This window comes from Oryza brachyantha, chromosome 6, assembly GCF_000231095.2.
Source record: "Oryza brachyantha chromosome 6, ObraRS2, whole genome shotgun sequence".
In the NCBI taxonomy this organism is placed as follows: Eukaryota; Viridiplantae; Streptophyta; class Magnoliopsida; order Poales; family Poaceae; genus Oryza; species Oryza brachyantha.
The window spans coordinates 2,465,574-2,484,669 of NC_023168.2; the positions used below are offsets into that span (position 1 = coordinate 2,465,574).

At 42.8% G+C, this 19,096-nt stretch overlaps 3 protein-coding genes across 3 annotated transcripts; all 3 read left to right on the plus strand.

Moving 5' to 3' along the window:
* Nucleotides 1–313: 313 nt before the first annotated feature.
* On the plus strand, nucleotides 314–5,150 carry LOC102712823 (ribonucleoside-diphosphate reductase large subunit). Its single transcript, XM_040525373.1, has 17 exons — nucleotides 314–800; nucleotides 910–971; nucleotides 1,046–1,133; nucleotides 1,295–1,558; nucleotides 1,640–1,880; nucleotides 1,961–2,037; nucleotides 2,359–2,529; nucleotides 2,608–2,700; nucleotides 2,822–2,971; nucleotides 3,053–3,139; nucleotides 3,230–3,394; nucleotides 3,475–3,594; nucleotides 3,764–3,966; nucleotides 4,043–4,192; nucleotides 4,277–4,424; nucleotides 4,561–4,653; nucleotides 4,729–5,150. The coding sequence occupies exons 1-17, from the start codon at nucleotides 573–575 to the stop codon at nucleotides 4,831–4,833; spliced, it is 2,445 nt and encodes an 814-aa protein (XP_040381307.1). The 5' UTR covers nucleotides 314–572; the 3' UTR covers nucleotides 4,834–5,150.
* A 2,025-nt stretch (nucleotides 5,151–7,175) lies between these two features.
* LOC102716877 (syntaxin-132-like) lies at nucleotides 7,176–12,590 on the plus strand. The gene is made up of 13 exons (XM_006655772.2): nucleotides 7,176–7,403; nucleotides 8,295–8,411; nucleotides 8,526–8,582; nucleotides 8,834–8,882; nucleotides 8,987–9,075; nucleotides 9,183–9,256; nucleotides 9,340–9,382; nucleotides 11,427–11,487; nucleotides 11,585–11,610; nucleotides 11,740–11,817; nucleotides 11,897–11,977; nucleotides 12,057–12,122; nucleotides 12,229–12,590. The coding sequence occupies exons 1-13, from the start codon at nucleotides 7,386–7,388 to the stop codon at nucleotides 12,385–12,387; spliced, it is 918 nt and encodes a 305-aa protein (XP_006655835.1). The 5' UTR covers nucleotides 7,176–7,385; the 3' UTR covers nucleotides 12,388–12,590.
* A 4,431-nt stretch (nucleotides 12,591–17,021) lies between these two features.
* LOC121054671 (F-box/LRR-repeat/kelch-repeat protein At1g09650-like) lies at nucleotides 17,022–18,239 on the plus strand. The gene has a single exon (XM_040524864.1). The coding sequence runs from the start codon at nucleotides 17,022–17,024 to the stop codon at nucleotides 18,237–18,239; it is 1,218 nt and encodes a 405-aa protein (XP_040380798.1).
* The last annotated feature ends 857 nt before the right edge of the window (nucleotides 18,240–19,096 follow it).

Consider the following 19,096-nt stretch of genomic DNA (forward strand, 5'->3'; position numbering starts at 1 on the left):
GCGCACCAATCATACGGTCCCCGAAAGTCCACGCCGCCGTCTCAATTTCAGCGGCCGCCCGCAAAAGCACCCCAAAAAAATAAAATTAAGTTAAAAATAAACAAACCGCAAAAGCTTGCTCTACACGCTGCCCCGGCCCAGATTCTCGTCTTTCTTACGCACGGAGTGTCTGACAGCCGGGACCCACAGGAACAGGACGCCCGGTCGGGCCCACCTGTCTGTTGGAATGGGCCGTGGTGGTGACGTGGAGCCTGGTGATATTTTTATATATATTGCCGCCACATCGCCAAAATCCGCGCGGGAAACAGCTCCGCGCCCGCGCGCCAAACCTGCTCCAAATCGAAGCATTTTTTTCCCTTCTGAATTTTTTTGTAGCGAGAAATTTGTTTCTCCTCTCCCCGCGCCGGGAAAGCATTTAAATCTGCCCCTCAGCGCGGCTCCCCAACCCAAACCCTACGCGTCCTTCACTCCTCGTTCCCCGATCCAATCGAGGCGGCGGCGGCGGTGCGGTGCGGTGCGGTGCGCACCAGGTGCTCGACGGAAGGCCTCGCCGGCGGCGGGGGCGGGCGAAGATGTACGTGGTGAAGCGGGACGGGCGGCAGGAGACGGTGCACTTCGACAAGATCACGGCGCGGCTCAAGAAGCTCAGCTACGGCCTCAGCCAGGAGCACTGCGACCCGGTGCTCGTCGCGCAGAAGGTATGCGCCGGGGTCTACAAGGGCGTCACCACCAGCCAGCTCGACGAGCTCGCCGCCGAGACCGCCGCCGCCATGACGGCCTCCCACCCCGACTACGCCTCGGTAATAGCCGCATAATGACGCCCGATGGTTTTGTTGAGCCCCCCCCCCCCCCCCCCCCCCCCCCATTGGGTACCTTATCGCCTCTGACATGTGGATTGCTGCTGTGAAGCTCGCGGCGAGGATTGCGGTTTCCAACCTGCACAAGAACACCAAGAAGTCCTTCTCGGATACGTGAGCAATGAATTGCTTTTGGTTCATTGTACTCTGTGAGAGGTTGGATTCTAAAGGTTTCGTTGTGGATGCAGGATTAAGGACATGTATGGACATGTCAACGAGAGATCTGGGCTGAATGCTCCTTTGGTTGCTGACGATGTATATGAAATCATCATGAAGGTGAGATATCAATTAACCGTCATACATTGTCCAGGGACTCGCAGAGATAGTTTCTGTTATTATCCTGCTTGGTAAATGTACTGTTCTATTCAATTGATTACCTATAGGATAATTTATGTTATGATTTTCGTGGATTCTAATGTTCTGACGCTTGATTCCAGAATGCTTCTCGCTTGGACAGTGAGATAATTTATGATAGGGACTTCGATTATGACTACTTTGGTTTCAAGACTCTGGAGAGGTCTTACCTCTTGAAGCTTGGTGGGAGGGTTGTTGAAAGGCCGCAGCACATGTTAATGAGAGTTTCAGTGGGAATACACAAGGATGACATTGAGTCCGCTATCAAAACCTATCATCTGATGTCTCAGCGATGGTTTACTCATGCTTCACCAACTCTTTTCAACGCTGGCACTCCAAGGCCCCAAGTACTGTGCATTCCAACCAGAAAAATCCTAGCTTTGGATGATGAAATTTGTTTGCTTACTCTTTTGTTCTCTGCAATGCAGTTAAGCAGCTGTTTCCTTATCTGCATGAAAGATGACAGCATCGAGGGAATTTATGATACTTTGAAGGAATGTGCTGTCATAAGCAAATCTGCTGGAGGAATTGGTGTATCAGTTCACAATATTAGAGCTACCGGGAGCTATATCCGAGGAACAAATGGAACCTCCAATGGGATTGTTCCTATGCTACGTGTTTTCAATGATACTGCCCGTTATGTTGATCAAGGTGGAGGCAAGAGAAAGGGTATGTTCTACGGTCATTTTGTTTCTTAGAACTACTCTGATACCATAATCATCAGGAATTCTCACACTCCTAAAAACTAGGTGCATTTGCTGTGTATTTGGAGCCTTGGCATGCAGATGTTTTTGAGTTCCTTGATCTTAGAAAGAATCATGGGAAGGTAAAATCTCAACCAGATTTTCCTTTTATTGTGTCCTTTGCAAGGAAAACTTCAACCATTTAATTCTTCTAATCTCCATTTTACAATGTGTTGATTTCATTTTATCCTTACAATGATATTGATCTCTGCACCTGAAGTTGATTCCTTACCTTTCCTTACCTGTAATGTAGAAGGTTTTACTTGTTCCGTGTACTGCGGTCACAAAATAAATCAACATGCATTGCCTGTGCTATTTATGTTTCTAATGTGTCATTTCTGCTAACTTCAAAGCTTAGCTCGAAAAGGTTCTTAAAAGGCATGTTATTCTGAATGGTAAAACAGGAGGAGCATCGTGCAAGGGATCTTTTCTATGCGCTGTGGGTTCCTGACCTATTCATGCAAAGAGTCCAAAATAACGAAGAATGGTCCTTGTTTTGTCCCAATGAAGCTCCAGGGTTAGCTGATTGCTGGGGCAACGAGTTTGAGAATCTGTACAAGAAATATGAGAGAGAGGTGAGTTGGAAATTGCATTTAACCGTACATTTTATTGACACTGGAACATGTTATGGTAACCTAGCTCTGTTCTTTCAGGGTAAGGCAAAGAAAGTTGTTCCAGCACAGACACTCTGGTTTGACATTTTGAAGGCACAAATAGAAACTGGTACACCATATATGCTTTACAAGGTAAATTTGGTGCTAGTAAAACTAGTAAGGAGTACTTGCTTCTGGATTTAGATTTTTCCAAATTCTGTTTGTAATGGTCAGGTTCCAAACATTCATTTCTAATGCTCTTGGTTTCCCGCAGGATACATGCAACAGGAAAAGTAATCAGCAGAATCTGGGAACAATCAAATCTTCAAACTTGTGCACTGAGATAATTGAGTTCACAAGTCCTTCTGAAACTGCTGTCTGCAATCTATCATCTATTGCTTTACCACGTTTCGTAAGGGAAAAGGTATATCTTGATAGTTCTTCGGCTGCGAGTTAATTAGGAATATTCTCTGTTTGCATGTCTTACTGTAAGATTCTGTTGCAGAGTGTCCCCATAGAATCCCATCCATCTAAGCTTGTTGGCAGCAATGGTTCTAAAAATAGATATTTTGACTTTGACAAGCTTGCTGAGGTCTGCTGATTACTCACAATCTGTTTATTCTACTAGTGTTAAATTCAGGTCAATGTCAGTGAATATTCTGACGCACTGTTGATTTCACAGGTTACTTCAACTGTTACATACAATCTCAATAAAATAATTGATATCAATTATTACCCTGTTGAAACTGCAAAGAGGTCAAATATGCGGCACAGGCCAATTGGCATTGGTGTTCAAGGCTTGGCAGATACTTTCATATTACTTGGCATGCCATTTGACTCACCGGAGGTACTTTTTCCTAGTTCAGTGCTGGAACTAGTTCCTTCCTACACTTACTGATATGTAAAAAACATGATTCTCTTTTCCAGGCTCAGCAATTGAATAAGGATATTTTTGAAACTATTTACTATCATGCTCTGCAAGCTTCTGCTGAGCTTGCTGCTAAAGAAGGTCCCTATGAAACATATCAAGGAAGCCCTGTCAGCAAGGTTCTTCCCCCTTACAAGTCTTATTTCAATCACTGATTTTTCCCAATTTGATGGTGTAGTTTGACTAGTTTGATGGTTGGAAATCAAGACTGAATTACTGAGTGCTTTGAACCTGACATATTTTCCAAAGTGATATATATTCTAAGACTTTTCTCTATCCACTTTATAGGGTATTCTCCAACCTGACATGTGGAACGTAGTGCCATCTGATAGATGGAACTGGACAGCTCTACGGAGTACTATCTCTAAAGTTGGAGTAAGAAATTCTCTTCTTGTTGCTCCAATGCCCACTGCTTCCACTAGTCAAATTCTTGGGAACAACGAATGCTTTGAGCCTTATACATCTAACATATACAGCCGACGTGTTCTCAGGTTTGTAATTATACTCTTAGTGCTCATGTGCTGAACTACAGGTACATATGATTAATTTTCTTTAATGCTTCTTCAGTGGGGAGTTTGTTGTGGTCAACAAGCATCTTCTCCATGATTTGACTGAAATGGGTGTTTGGACTCCTGCCTTGAAAAATAAGATAATTTATGAAGATGGTTCTGTTCAAAAGATGACAGAAATCCCAGATGATCTTAAAGCGATATACAAGTATGTTGTCCATTCTCTTATGCTATATTCTACCAGATGCACATGTTCATTTGTCTAATCAGTTAACCTCATTTGTTTCACCAGGACGGTCTGGGAGATAAAGCAGAAAAACCTGGTTGACATGGCAGTTGATCGTGGATGCTACATTGATCAGAGCCAGAGTCTTAATGTCCACATGGAACAACCAAACTTCGGGAAGTTAACTTCTCTGCATTTCCATGCTTGGTCGAAGGTAATTATTAAGGCTATGTTGAAGCATATTCCTGAACTTTATCTATAATTGTCATTTCATGAAAAATATCTGTCCTTGCAATGTTTCTTGCTGAAGAAAGTCCAAAGTAAAGATGCTTTATATTGGTTAATTGTAGGGCCTGAAAACTGGGATGTATTATCTAAGAACGCGGGCAGCTGCTGATGCGATCAAGTTTACAGTTGATACGTCCTTGTTGAAGGCCAATGGAGTATGTGTTCTGGCCCTCTCCACAGTTGTTTTACACTCCTTCAAAGCCAACTCATAGAAAAAACTTTGTGTGCAGGAAAACGGCACCAAGCCTGCAGAGGAAGAGGATGTGGAAGCTAAAATGGCTCAGGTCGTTTGTTCCTTGAACAACCGGGAGGAGTGCTTGGCATGTGGAAGCTAGATGCCTCCACTACACAGTTGATCTATTTTTAATCAAGACAACATTATACAACCAGCTGATCATTGGGTCTCAATAACTGAAAAGGAGTTCTTGGTGTAGTGTAGCATGTTTGAGTTGAGATACTGGGCATTCCTTGTCTGCTGAATTTCATCTTCGGCTTGTATTGTACCAGCGAAATTCTTGGGTTACTGCAAATGTATATATGTCTTAGTGTTAACGTTATTGACGTGTGGTGTGGTGTTGCCGTTTTGGCAATAGTACTTTGGGCTTTGGCAATAAGTCTCATATGGCTTTGGATTTGCTTTTGCATCATCAAATTTTCATGTGGTACAACATCTCAATTTGTTAGAGCATCTCCAATAGAGAGTCTAAATTGGACTTTTAAATACCTATTTAGCCATTCTATTTTATTTGACTATTTAAATTCGTTTTTTACTCTAACATCTCTACCCATTCTTTCTATTTTGAATCTATGATAGCTAGGTCCTACATGTCATCCTTTTCTCTTTTTTTTTTCTCCCATTCCATCAATCTATTTCTCTCCCTCTTTATTTTTCTCTTTCTTTCTCCCTCTTTCTTTTTCTTCTAGCAGAAAGCGGTAGAGGCAGGTCATGGTGGGGCGGTGCGGCGTGGGAGGTTGCGCGGGGAGGACCTCCATGGGCGGGGAGGCGTCGGGCTAGCACGGCGCCGGTGTAAGGGAGGAGCGCAGGGAGGTAGGCGGGGCGGTGTGATGTGTCGGAGTGGGCAGGGCGGTGTTGGCGCAGGCGGCGTGGCGCCGACACGGGAGGTAGGCGGGGTGGTGTCGGAGTGGGCGGTGCGGCGCCGACGATCTCGACGATGACAGCGACTTCACCAACGACGACAACGGATGGTGGACGGAGAGGTGGTTGGTAGGGCCTATGGATGTCAAGCCTGGTTTGGTTGGCTAAATTTAGCCACCCAGCTGCTTATTTGGCCAGCGAGATAGCTTAGCCATTCAAATGGAGAGTTCGTAGGATCTCAATTTATTTTCTATGTTTGTTGTTTTTTAGCTTGGAGAGTGGAATGGATTTATTGTTGGAGATGCTCTTACTGTAGTAGAATTTAGTTGTATATGGCACGTGAGTATTACTGAAACACAATAATTAAGTTCATTATAAGATGACTCTAATACTGCAAGGGGAGAATAATCAGCCTCTCCCTATGGAAGTTCAGCTTTTATAGATAATATTTTTATATACGTGTTTATAGTGATTTAAAATCTAGGGCTAAAAAATAAACTACGACGAAACAAATATCAAAATCAACTATTTTGAAAATTTAAATTTTGGCTTATAAAAATAATCAAAAGCCAAAAGATAGGGTTGCAGGAAATGGCTAGGTTGACTGGTTGATAGATAGGCAGATGGATATTGACTAGTGTACTATAGCAACTTTCATGTGAACAATATTTTCTCCATGATAAGAAGCTACTAATTCTTAATTCCCTTGATGGCCAGAAGCCCAGAACTAAAGCATTTCAACTATAACGGATGCAGACAGTACCTTAGGAAAAAGAAAAGCATGGGTTGGAAGCTTCAAGGATATGAATGGAGACTGAATAACAGATTCAAATCTTTGACAGATTATTTCATGGACTAATTCTTGCCTAACCTAGTCAATAATTTGACCCTTGTACAAACGCACAGTACTAAGGTACTGCTACAAAGAATGTCATGCCATTTCATCCCAATCAGGATCAATTCCTATTTAAGTCAGTACTAAAAAAATCACTTCCTGGATAAATAAGGGAATTTTATCATCTCAAATAAAGAGATTTTTCTATATTGAAAAAATATATAAGAAAGAAAAACAGAACTAGTAATAAATGCTATGAATCTTTTGCCCCCCTCTCATTAGACAGTCATGTTCTTTTCATATTATTGTAACAAGTTATTTGCTCCACACTTTGAAAAATGCGATTTGTCAAAAAAAAACTTTTTTACTGAATTATTACACCATCTGTTCTAAGTCATTTGTTAGATTCATTTCTCAAAATAATTAATTTATCTCCATAATCAAATTAATAATCCTATCAGTAATCTAATTTTAACAGGGCTGTTTTTGACTAGAGCTGTTATGGTCAACATTCTACAGAGTTTTCATCTAATCCTTTATGTCAGGTGAAGATCAAGACTGACCCAGACAGACATGGATCCATCTCTATCAACATGCAAAAAAAAGACAACTTTAACAAAGAAAAACAAGTGAAAATACAAGCAAAGATTGGCATCCATTGGCCGAAGCAAACGGTGTCTGGTGTTGTGTGAAGACACATGGGATGGCAAGTCTTTCTTCCATAGCAGTTAATAAACCCTTCCTCTCTGAATTTTTCGTTTCATTTCCCAAGCCACGAACCTTCCCTTTCGCCTCCCAAATTTCCTACCAAAACCGCGGCTTCCTATCTGTTCTAGCCGCCAAGAACCTGCCTCCGCCACCGGCGCAGGCGCCCCTGTGAAAAAAATTGGGATTTTTGGGCCTCTTTGAGGTGTAAATTCTGAGAATTCTGAGGGTTCTTGCCGGTTGCAGCGAGAATGCGTAACCTACTGTCGGTATGATTAATCGCGTGTTTTGCCTGCTATTTTGGTGTTGATGTTGCTTTTGTGGTGATTTTGGGGGATGAAATATTGAGTTTTCTGTTCTGGGGGTGGTTATTTCTGGTTCTTGAGGATTGTTATATTTGCTAGGAAGATTTTAGTTTTGGTGAACTTGAAGGTTGGAATCCTGTCTCATGTTTGGATCGGCCTTGATAAACTTCATACCAACTGGATGATCTGATGTTTGTACTGATATTTTTGTTTTTGGAAATTCTTGATATGTTAAAAAAAGGGCGGTGATTGCAAACGGCATATTTGGAAATAAAAAATATTTTATGAATAAAACTTTTATATACGTATTCTTAATGATCTAAAAGCCAAGGCTGAAAAATAAAACTTGGTGAAAAAACTTCAAATTTAAGGTTAAAAATTTAAATGTTGGCTTATAAGCATAAGTAGAATAAAGACGTGGGTGATAGTCTTTAAGACTGTTTAGACATGGTTATCATAAAAATATTTCTGGGTGCAACTTTTGAGTATGGAATTTGTATCGAGTTGACGCAGCAAATTTGTTCCCTGGTTTTGTATCGGATATTTTAATATATTTTGCAAGACTGAAACTTTTTCGCTGGGCCGTTTTTCAGGCCAAAAATTTCAAGACTGAAACTTTAGAATGATCATTTGTTTTTCGCGGGGGCAATGATCATTTGTTTGGCGGTGTTAGTTTTCTTATTTTAATAAAAAATCCGTACTAGCGTCTTGCATCTTGACCCAAGCTTTGATTGCAGGAATGGGTGCAATTTCAGAATCTAAACATAAGTTTTGTTATGGTGATCTTTTTAATCTTCCTACAATTTTGTGAAAAGTGTGAAACTAATCGAACTTCTGTGTCCTTCAAATTTACAGGATTCGTTCGAGCTCAGCAAAGTGGACCAAGCCCCAGCAAATGTTGATATCGAGCTAGGGTTGCAGAGTAACATGGGCAGTTCTACGCAGCCTGGTTTTGATGGCTTCTTTGAACAGGTGCCTTTATACTTTGAAATATTTCTCTATCTGAAAAAACACTTGGAATTTCCTTAAATGATTAAAATTATTGCAGTCTACCGCATTGAACTTTGTGTTTATCACAACATTCAGGTTGGGGAGATTGAGAAGTTACTTGATACGTTGACAAAGTTACTGAAGGACCTTCAGGTGAGCAGCAATATCAAACTGGACCTGTTACTGAATTTATATGTGCGCGCTATTGGACATGTATCAAATCTCAGTAGCACTTATAGAATTTACAAGTTTGAAAATGTGATGCGTATATGACTTTTTGAAAGATCGATGCGTGTACTCAAGATGCTTAAATAATACTTAATTGTCCTGAATCTGTTTGAATGAATTGTTGATTGAACACTGTTAGCCTTAATCATTTCTAAAAGATTCCAAATTTCATGTAGAACTCAAATGAGGAGTCAAAAGTTGTTACCAAGGCTTCAGCTATGAAAGGTACCATATCAATTCTTTCCTGCAAATTGGATAGGTCACCAAGGACCCATCCAGCCTTGCTTCAATTTTGCACCCGTAATTTGATTGCTCCTTTTAAATTGTAGAAATTAAAAAGCGAATGGAGAAGGATGTCAATGAGGTGACAAAAGTTGCACGGCTGGCAAAATCAAAAGTAGAGAAGTTGAATAAAGACGTGAGTTACTTCATTTTTTCTCTTCGCACTTTTTTCCACTGGTACATCAGAAGTACCTTAGACTACTAATTTATCATAACTCCACTTTGTTTTTGTTTCCCTTCCAGAATGCTGCAAACAGAGAAAAACCAGGCTTTGGCAAGGGTTCGGGTGTGGACCGATCCCGGACTACAACCACAGTGTATGCTATCCTACATTTCTACATTCACTCTCATTCTTCTTTCTTGTACGTTGTTGATCACTGACCTGATAATCTTATCACAGTTCATTGACAAAGAGGTTGAGAGAACGAATATCTGAGTTTCAGGTACTACTTTTTCACTGAGAATTTCATCAATTCTTGTCCACAAATTATCTGTTACAAGTTTTTTACCACGCAAGGTTGTGAATCACCCACTCAAGTGCAAGTCTTACTTCTAGCTTAAATTTGATGTGGGGGCTTGCTTACCCTGTCACATCTCAGATAAAGAACTAAACACAACTGTTTGTTGCTGGGCCGGCCCCAAGCCGGGGTGGCCTGATTTTCATTAAGTAAGAAGAATTTACAAGTTCTGTACAGAGACATTGACATGAGGCTGTCAATGGCAACCTAGTTCATCACATGACAAACCAGGTTGCAAGGCTCTAACCTAAGATGTGTGATTAGCACTCCTGCCATCTTCCAGATGTGAACCTCATCCTTGATGTCCTGCACCAGGTGTTCTGCTATTTTGAATTTCTGGTTGAATACTATGTCATTTCTTTCTTTCAATACCAACCAGCAAGTGAGCTGAACCAAGGCGTCAAAATTCCGCCTGTAGCGTTTCTGACAACACCTCCGTGCTTGCAGCCACCACTCGCCCAGACCTCCTCCCTGATCGCTCGGTAAAATGAAGTTCAACCTGGACCAACTTCTTAGCATTGTCCACACTCTTGTTGTGTATACGCAATCGATCAGCAGGTGCAAACAGGTTTCCTGTGATGAAGAACATAGTTTGCAACCCGTCTGGTGTGGCCAGCCACGCTGCGCCAAGTTGTCCGCTGTTAGGCATCTACCTTTTTCCGCAAGCCACATGAAGAATTTGATTTTCGTTGGCGTTCTTGCTTTCCAAATCAGTCGAGCACACGGATCGGTTGTATTAGAGATGAAAAACATCTCGTATGCCTCTGCCACTGTAAAAACTCCTTTGGTGGCCATCTTCCAAATGACCCTATCTTCCTCTTCCGACTGCAACTGAATTTGTTGGATTGCATCCCAGACTTCAAAAAATTCAACCATGGCTGCGTTGGACGGCGCCCCCTTAATGTCACGGACCCATCGATGATTTCTAACTCCCTCCGCAACTGTCAATCTGGGCTTCTCCACGAAGCTGAATAAAGTTCTTTTGGAGTTCCTGATGCTGCCACCCAGAATTCCCGACTTGATGCTTGGTAGCCGAAAAAAATATATCGGGCAGCTCCTGTGGTAGTTCAAGCACTGCTAGGATGTGCAGTGGCAGGGCAAACAAAACCGATTTAATCAGGATAAGCCGATCCCCTGTCTCGATAAGAATTTTGGCTTCCAACCTGCGAACTTCTTCCCAAACCTATCTAGCAACGGCTGCACCTCCCTTCTTGTCAATTTTCGCACTGAAAGTGGAAGTCCCAGGTATGTCAATGGTAGATCCTCTGTTCACAACATTGAATGCCAGATGAAGGATGGCTTTCACTCCATGAGCCTCTTGCTCCGTTGGCCTCTCCGCATCATCGGCATACAAGGAGATTGTTGGCGCTCTTCGATTCCTGTCAAACACCGAGAGTATCCCTTCTTCTGTTGCCCTGGCCACCAATCTCTGTCCATAACCATTACAAATAGCATTGAAGAGGTTAGGAGCAGCGAACAAACCCAGGAGCACCATCGAACTCCGAACCCTCTATATTTCATCAGTGCAAGTAGGAACGGCCAGGAAACCGAGTCAAACGCTCTGGATATGTCAAGTTTGAGCAGAATTATTGCCTTCTTCCTTCTATGACAGTGTGCTGCAATCCCTTTTACGAACAAGAAGTTTTCATGCAAGGACCTTCCTCTTATGAACGCCGACTGATTGCAAGGCACTAGGTCAGCTTGCCTTTTGGATAGTCTTGTTGCCATCAATCTTGTTACTAGCTTGGAAAAACTATGAATTAAGCTGATCGGCCGGTAATCTTTGAGCAAGGCCGGTGACTCCTTCTTAGGCAGTAGCACTATCATAGCTGTGTTCAGCTTTTCTAAGCTCTGTGAGTTCCCTAGTGGAGAATTTTTCAATTGTGCTGTTGGATTGTGCCTTTAGTCTTATTCAGCTTGTACAATGGGCATGGTTGTTATCATCCTCACCGTGAAATATTTTTTCCAGACATTAAGAGAGGCAATCCAGAAGGAATACCGGGAAGTAGTGGAGCGGCGTGTTTTTACTGGTTAGTTGAGTTAAAATTCTCAAAACTGTATAAGTTATTTCTATTTCAGTTGCACTGATAGCTTTACTTGTTTAAAATATCCAAAAAAAAAAAACAGTAACTGGCGAGCGTGCTGATGAAGAGGTAAGAAGATCCATATATCGTTTACTTCAATTTTTTTGCTGGGTCGGCCGAACAATGTACCTAGTTTTGTTTAATTCATATATTAAAATATGCATGTGTTATGTTGCTTACACCTGGTCAAATCTTCAGACAATTGACAGGTTAATAGAAACTGGTGACAGTGAGCAAATTTTTCAGAGAGCTATTCAGGAACAAGGCCGTGGAAGGGTATCAACTTTTTTGATCCCTCTTGCCATTAAATGCTGACAAAAATACCTGGTTTAACCTGAATTTATGGCTTATGCAGGTACTTGACACTCTCCAAGAAATCCAGGAGCGGCATGATACGGTGAAAGAGATCGAGCAGAAGCTTCTTGAGCTGCAGCAGGTAAATGAATAAGAAATCTTCCAGAAAATTGATGCTCTAAAGACTATGCTTTAGTTTACCTGACAACTCGTGAATGCAGATTTTTCTTGACATGTCAGTGTTGGTTGAGGCTCAAGGAGAGATCCTGGACAATATAGAGTCTCAGGTACATCTACAATTTACAAGCTCTCATCTCAGAGGATCTTTACCATGCTCCTTTATGAGCCACATTTCGTTCTGGCTTCTGAATTTTTTATCCTACCTCTGTTCAGGTATCAGGTGCAGCTGAACATATTCAGACTGGAACAAACCTCCTCCAGAAAGCAAGATTTCTGCAGAAAAACACACGGAAATGGACCTGCATAGGGATAATCATTCTCCTGATAGTCATCCTCATCGTTGTGCTCTCCTTAAAGCCGTGGTCTAAGTAGAAAAACCTTGCATCTCAGAAGTCAGAAGCATCATGTTCATGTCGATTTTGGCTGGTAATGTTATCTTTTGTGTAGTTCTACTTCTAGATGTGTATATGCCAGTATGCCACGGTGCTAGAGCGTCATGTACTTTTCTGTGAATTTTTGGGTGTGAACTTATTCAGTTCTCTGTGATAAGAATAATGAGCATGCAGCTTGATTATGCAAAGTTTTGCTTACACTTTACTACATTCATATTGTTCATAATTCTTCGGTCAAGGGCCGAAGGCGCTAACTGAACAACACAAAGCCAGATAAAAGGCAGATTTTTTTTTTTTTGCCGGGAAGGCCCAGGAATGGATTCCCAAATTTCATTAAGGTTGAGGGATATACAAAAAAAAACAGACAGCAGTCAGTCTAGAAAACTGTAAAAATACAGTCAGGAGCGAAAATCCAGATAAAAAGCAGAATGCTAGAAATAGAACATAGAATTTGTTACTTAACTCGTATGTTTCTGGGATATGATCAACTACTATAATAGGTAAATGTTACACATCGAATTCTTGATTTGTTTTACATCGTCAGGCAGTTGAAGCAGAGTGTTCACAGGAAGCAGAAGCAAAATGTTGTCCAGAAACAAGTCAGTAAACTACTTTGCCTTTGCTCACTGTGCTCCCATCTATCAACTAAAATTTCTATTCAAAACAATCTGCTCCGTAAAATCTTTCCTCAAAATTCGTCTTTCGGGACTTGGACTCACATGCTGTTCAATGTTCAGAGGTAGCGTGGTGCCGGCGACTGGGAGGCGGCGGCGGAGGAACGGCCGGTGGGGGCAGTAGCGGAATGACTCCCGGCGGCTCCAGAGGCAGCGACGGCGGGGGCGGTGGCGGAATGACCACCCTGGAGAGAACTGCTCCCCTACGAATATTGAAATACCAAGGTTTGCCAAGAACCCAAGCAATCGATTAGGCAAGAAATCAAGAACTGGTCTTAGTCTTGCAAGAAAGTAAAAGAAATATCTAACCGGTGATCCTGCCATGACGCAGGAGGCCAACGCTCGGTGACGCCCGGCGGCGGCGGCGACTGCGTCTTCGGCGGCGGCGGCGACTGCGTCTTCGGCGGTGGCGCTGGAAGCGATAGCGGCGGAGTTGCAGCCCAAATCTGCAGAGATTGAGGCGGCTGCGGTGGTCACGAAGGCGGCGCTGGTGTCCAATGCCGGGGCGGCAGCAGCCTGACGCCCGGAGGGGGTGGTTGCGGCGACCGTGACGGCTCCAAGAATCCAACGTCGGCCGCCCCTAACCACGATGCTGCGAGCCGCTGGTAGGAGTAAGCCGCCTCGCGTGCTCCGTACTCACCATAAGACACCGGGTCGATCCTCCTCTCCCGCGCCGGCAACTTCGTCGGCGGGTTCGCGCCGAACTCTACCGCGGATTTGTACGCGCGCTCCTGCGCTATCGCCGAGCAATTACGGTTGAGACGCGGTGTCGAGCCGAAGTGGTAGACGTAATTGTTGTTGCCTCCGACTGCCGGCGAGCGCCTCGGCGTCACCTGTACGGAAGAAGACGAAGAAGGCGGCGGTGGGCGGAGAAGAAGCCGACGTCGTGGACGCGAACGCGGCTTCTTGAAAGGCGCCTCCACTCTTTTCTTGCCCACCATTTTCACAGGTGGTGAAATTCTAGTAAAGCCCTTCCAGTTTAACAAATTTTCAATTATATCCAAAGTTTAGGGAAGATATTTATAAGAAGAGTCCCTACAAGTTCGAACAATTGCGCTCTGATCCTTTCTCTGTTCAGCGTGGATTTGGACGGGAAGATGGGCCGCCGGCCCACTGGCTTCGAGTGCTATACGAGGGTGTGGGTTTAGTTTCCAGCCCAATATAGATGGTTAGTTTTGTAATTTTTTGTAATACAAAATTAAATTTATAAACTATTTAATAAATAGAATTCAAAATTTATAAATCTGAGGCTGTCAAATTCGTGCAACGAGCAGCTACCTATGATCCCGAGCATTTTATCTGAGCATCTTTTCTGGAACTTCGTTTTGTGTATGAACTTGAAACTTGTTCTGTCTTGACTCATGAGAAGAGGACGGAGGAACTATAGAATATACATGCTCCGTTTCATAATATAAGATGTTTAAATTTTTTTAATGTTTGACTATTCGTTTTATTTAAAAATTATTACAAATATAAAAATGACAAGTCATGTTTAAAGTTCTTTTAATAATAAAATAAGTCATAAGAAAAATAAACAATATTTTCATAATTTTTTAAATAAGATAAATGGTCAAACACTGTAAAAAAAATGAAACGTTAGTATTAGATTTGTGCTAATTACTGCCTGTGTATACTATGCTCACAAACTCTGGGTCCCACCTCCCCGGGCCCGCCGGCCGCTGTCCTCCGCAAGGCGCAAGCGCCGTCCGCCGCTCCTCCCGCGGCGTGAGCCCGTGCGACACGGAAGGCCTGGTGGGCGGCCTACTGAGCGGACGGACGACGAAATTTTGGCAGAATATATATACATACATATATATATACATACACACGCACTTTATACATATAAGTTATATATATATAAACTTAAAATATAAAAACACACACACAGACACACACGCACGCTCGCACATTCAAACTTTCTATTTGAAAATCTTCATTTATACAAAATTATACATATATATAATATTATAGACATAAATTTATATATATATATATATATACACACTGCTGTCATATCGTCCTTCACCCCGTACTTGATCACCTGGGTATGCAGCTAGACCACCCTCAGCAATTCAGTGCAGGCTATGCTCTGAGAATGCGCATGCTTGCCCTGCTGATTCATACTCCTGTAGCTGACCTTCGCTGGTACGTTAATTATCGTCATGAATCATTTCTCTGATGTATATATATCAATCCTTTCATACAACTTGCTCACGTCCTATCCGATTGATTATATACGATGCAGTGTTTGGCACCAAGCAGTATTTGTTCCATTGCTCTGCAAAGTGATTTTTACATAATATCTGATGCCTCTACTTTTTTAAAGGTCAATGTTTCGACCATTGATTATCTACTGCATAAAGCAATCATAGGGTCATCTTTCAGTTTTGTTAAAAAAAGGCCAAACGACATATTTATTAAAAAAACATTTGTGAATAAAATTTTTATATACATATTCTGATCTATAAAAGCTAAAACTAAAAAATAAGCTACAATAAAAACATCAAAATCAACTCCAAACTTAAGGTTAAAAATTTAAATTTTAACTTATAAACATAAGGAAAAACCAAAAGATATGCTCACTTATGTGCTGTAGGTCTATAGTTAAAGTAGTTGCGGTGATAAGCCTTCATTGATTCTCTATTCATGAAATTATTGCTTGCAGAAGTCATTCTGTGAGTTTTCCTTGACGATCCATGTTTACTGCTCATTACAAGTTAAATTGATCCCTACCCTAAAATCTTGACTTTGCAGCTCCCGGCGTCTAAGGTCTTATCTTTTCACTTGAATTTTTACCTTAAATTATAAGTTGATTTTAAGGGTTAATTTTTCACCGTAGTTTATATAATAGTTTCATTCATAATTTTGTAAATACATCATTTACTCTAGAATTCTGGCAAGTTTTTCAGGTGAAGGCTATGCGAGGAGCCAACATATATTTTTCCATAGCTAAGGTTTTTAGGTGACTATGTTTCTCTTTCTACATCTAAGCTCTTTGAGCACATCCCATCTCTAATTGAGAACCCTATGAAACTTGAAACTTGGTAGTTTCTTCTGCAGTGAAATTATGTGATTAGTTTCAGCTATATGATCCTGATCAAGGAGATTTAGGTACCTTTTCTTTAGCAGATGAGCTGAAAGCCTTCTCTAGCATACCAAGTAATTGCATCGGTAAACACAAGACCCAAACATATCCTGCTTTCCATATAAGTAATACCTACTAAGGGTCGTTTACTGCTATCAAGCTTGAGTTTGTAATTTTTTACTATAATACAACATCCAATTTATATTTTATATATGCTTTTGTTCCATAAATTTTGTATGTACGTAGAGTATAGTTACTACTCTAATACTTCAGACAGATTGAATCCTTGAATCTGGGTGTTTCAGTTGTTTATATTTTATTGGTTATCTCTTAAAGCAAATATGTAATCGAGATGATAAATCTGTAATGTGTGTATGCTCATGTTTCCCAAAAAGCTCATTCCGAAAAGTTTACCTTCATGGCTTATCTTCGAGACTTTGAACCTCCGCGTCCTGAAAAACTTTATACTACTTGGTAAGGCATGCAACAATTAATGATATGGGAACACACAAGTTAATTATATAATTTATAATAAATAGTGCCTTTATTAATTAAATTGTTAGAATTTGTTTCTTTCATCTTAGCTTTTGTCTTTTTTCCGTACGATAATATGTTTATTCTCAGCAAATTATAATCAATTTTAATTAGATTGTTGATAGCCAAGGCCGCGTTATTAATACTTGGGCTGATATCATCAACCGTGTTAATCTTAATAAGGAAGTAACGTACGAACGTAATGCTCGTACAGGTGATTCGGACAAGGAAGAATCACTCAAATAAAAGTCGTCTTCTTGTATTGTTTACTCCTTAAATTATTACAGGTGTTCTCTAGCTAGCTTTCTACTGTTGTATATGATGGAGAATCAACGGGAAGGTGGAGGTTACGACGAGCCCTGGAGCAAGCGGCGGCGGCGTAACCCCGCCGGCGCCACCATGGCCGACATCCCGGACGACGTCGCCGAGCAAATCCTGCTCCGCCTCCCCGTCAAGTCCATCCTGCGGTTTCGGTCCGTGTGCAGGTCGTGGCGCGCCATGGTCGCCGACCCGCGCTTCGTGCGCCTCCAGCTGCACCACTCCACGGCGGCGCGTCGCCGCCGCCGTCGGCCGCCGTCCATGATCGTCATGCCGTGCTGGAGCGTGACGGACCAACGGATGGGAGCGGTCAGCTTCTTCCATTACCAGGGGCACGGCGCCGCCGCGGAGCTCGCTCACGAGGAGGCGTTGCCCCTGGGCGTCGCCGCCGACTGGAACCTGCCCCTGCACTGCAACGGCCTCGTGATGGTGTCCTCGGAGATGTACTCCTCGGATCAGATCATCGTCTGCAACCCGGCGACCAGGGAGCTCGCCGAGCTGCCGGTCGGCACGCCGGACTTGTTCGGGATCCAAAAGGTAGGCCTCGGCGCCGATCCATCGACGGGCGAGGTGAAGGTGGTTCGATGCTTCATCCGCCACTGCGATTATACCAAGACGGACTACAGCGTCGGATGCGAGGTCTTCCCCCTCGGCGGCGGCTCCGGCGCGTGGAGGCCGGTCGCCGACTCGCCCTACCTCGTCATGCCCTCTCCGTCGCCGTGCATCCTCGGCGCCATCTACTGGAACGCCGCCCTGCCGTCGCCGCCGCCGCCCGCCGGCAGCGGCACCGCCCGCGGCATTCTGCGCTTCGACGTGCGCGCCGAGGAGTTCTCCCTTTTCCCGATCCCGCCGTGCATGAAGGCGGCGCTGGAAGACGACGAGGGCTTCGGCCCGGCCCTGACCGAGCTGGCTGGCAAGCTGTGCTACGTACACAAGCATGTCAGTGACGCCGGCGTCGCCGCCGCTCAGCTCTGGACGGCTTCCGCCGCCGACGACGATGGCGCGGCGCGGTGGTCGCTGCATTGCACCGTCGAGCTATACCACCCTGCCTTGGCCGTCCGTCCATTTGCCGTCGACTACCAAGGAGGCATATTTCTGAACGCGAATTTCACCTGCATCTTCCGGTACGACACGGAACGCCAAGTGCTGGAACGTGAAGTGGGCATGAACCAGGTCGTTCAGTACAGGGAGAGCCTGCTCACCATCATGCAAAGTAATTAGGGTCCGCCTAGATCAAATGTTTGAAAATTTTAATTTTATTAATCTAATTTAGTCATTGCTGTTGATTGATAATCTGAAGACGTGCACACCCAAGTCAAAAGGTCTACACACGCACCCCCTAGCCCCCATGCACTGCGCGGGTGTTTGGTGAAAAAAAATCAAACGTTTGATCAATAACAAAAATAAAGTAATTATATTTAGTTCAGCTATTGTTTTATTTTATACATATATATGTCCCAATAAATGTCAGCAACCTACAAATATCAGCCGAAAATCAAATCGCCTAATTCTATTTCGACCTATTTGTATTAACATCTCATAACCGAGAAGGAATGTCCCATGTGTATACATGCCACGTCATATTTCTCCGTGCATGAGAATAGGCCATTTTCCCTCCCTCATCTATATGGCGAGTTTGTTTTTTTTTTACTTAACCATAAAACCGGGTACAACGTATCTCTCATTTTTGCCCCTTTTTAAAACAAGTGCAAATGAAGTAATAAGGCAGTATTGAGTTCAATTTTTGCTAACATGGCACTGACGTGTATAGTTCGACTCGGTTATTATCCTATGCAAATGAAGTCAAGGCCCATACACGCACCCCCTAGTCCCTGTGCACTGTGCGCGTGTTTGACAGAAGAAAAAAAATCAAATGTTTAATTAATAGTAAAATTAAAGTAATTACGTTCAGTTCGACTACTGTTTTATTTTATACGTAGATATATTCAAATAAAAGTCAGCAACCTACGAATGTCAGCCTAAAATCGAATCGCCTAATTCTATTTCAACCTATTTGTATTAGTATCTCGTAACCGAGCAGAAATGTCCTACACGTACACATGCCACGTCATATTTCT

Coding starts and splice junctions, on each gene's coding strand:
- LOC102712823 (XM_040525373.1), top strand. CDS start 573: ATGTACGTGGTGAAGCGGGACGGGCGGCAGGAGACGGTGCACTTCGAC. Junction 2,038..2,358: donor TTAGAAAGAATCATGGGAAG/GTAAAATCTCAA, acceptor ATGGTAAAACAG/GAGGAGCATCGTGCAAGGGA. Junction 2,530..2,607: donor ACAAGAAATATGAGAGAGAG/GTGAGTTGGAAA, acceptor CTGTTCTTTCAG/GGTAAGGCAAAGAAAGTTGT.
- LOC102716877 (XM_006655772.2), top strand. Junction 9,257..9,339: donor TCCCGGACTACAACCACAGT/GTATGCTATCCT, acceptor ATCTTATCACAG/TTCATTGACAAAGAGGTTGA. Junction 12,123..12,228: donor TGGACAATATAGAGTCTCAG/GTACATCTACAA, acceptor ACCTCTGTTCAG/GTATCAGGTGCAGCTGAACA.
- LOC121054671 (XM_040524864.1), top strand. CDS start 17,022: ATGGAGAATCAACGGGAAGGTGGAGGTTACGACGAGCCCTGGAGCAAG.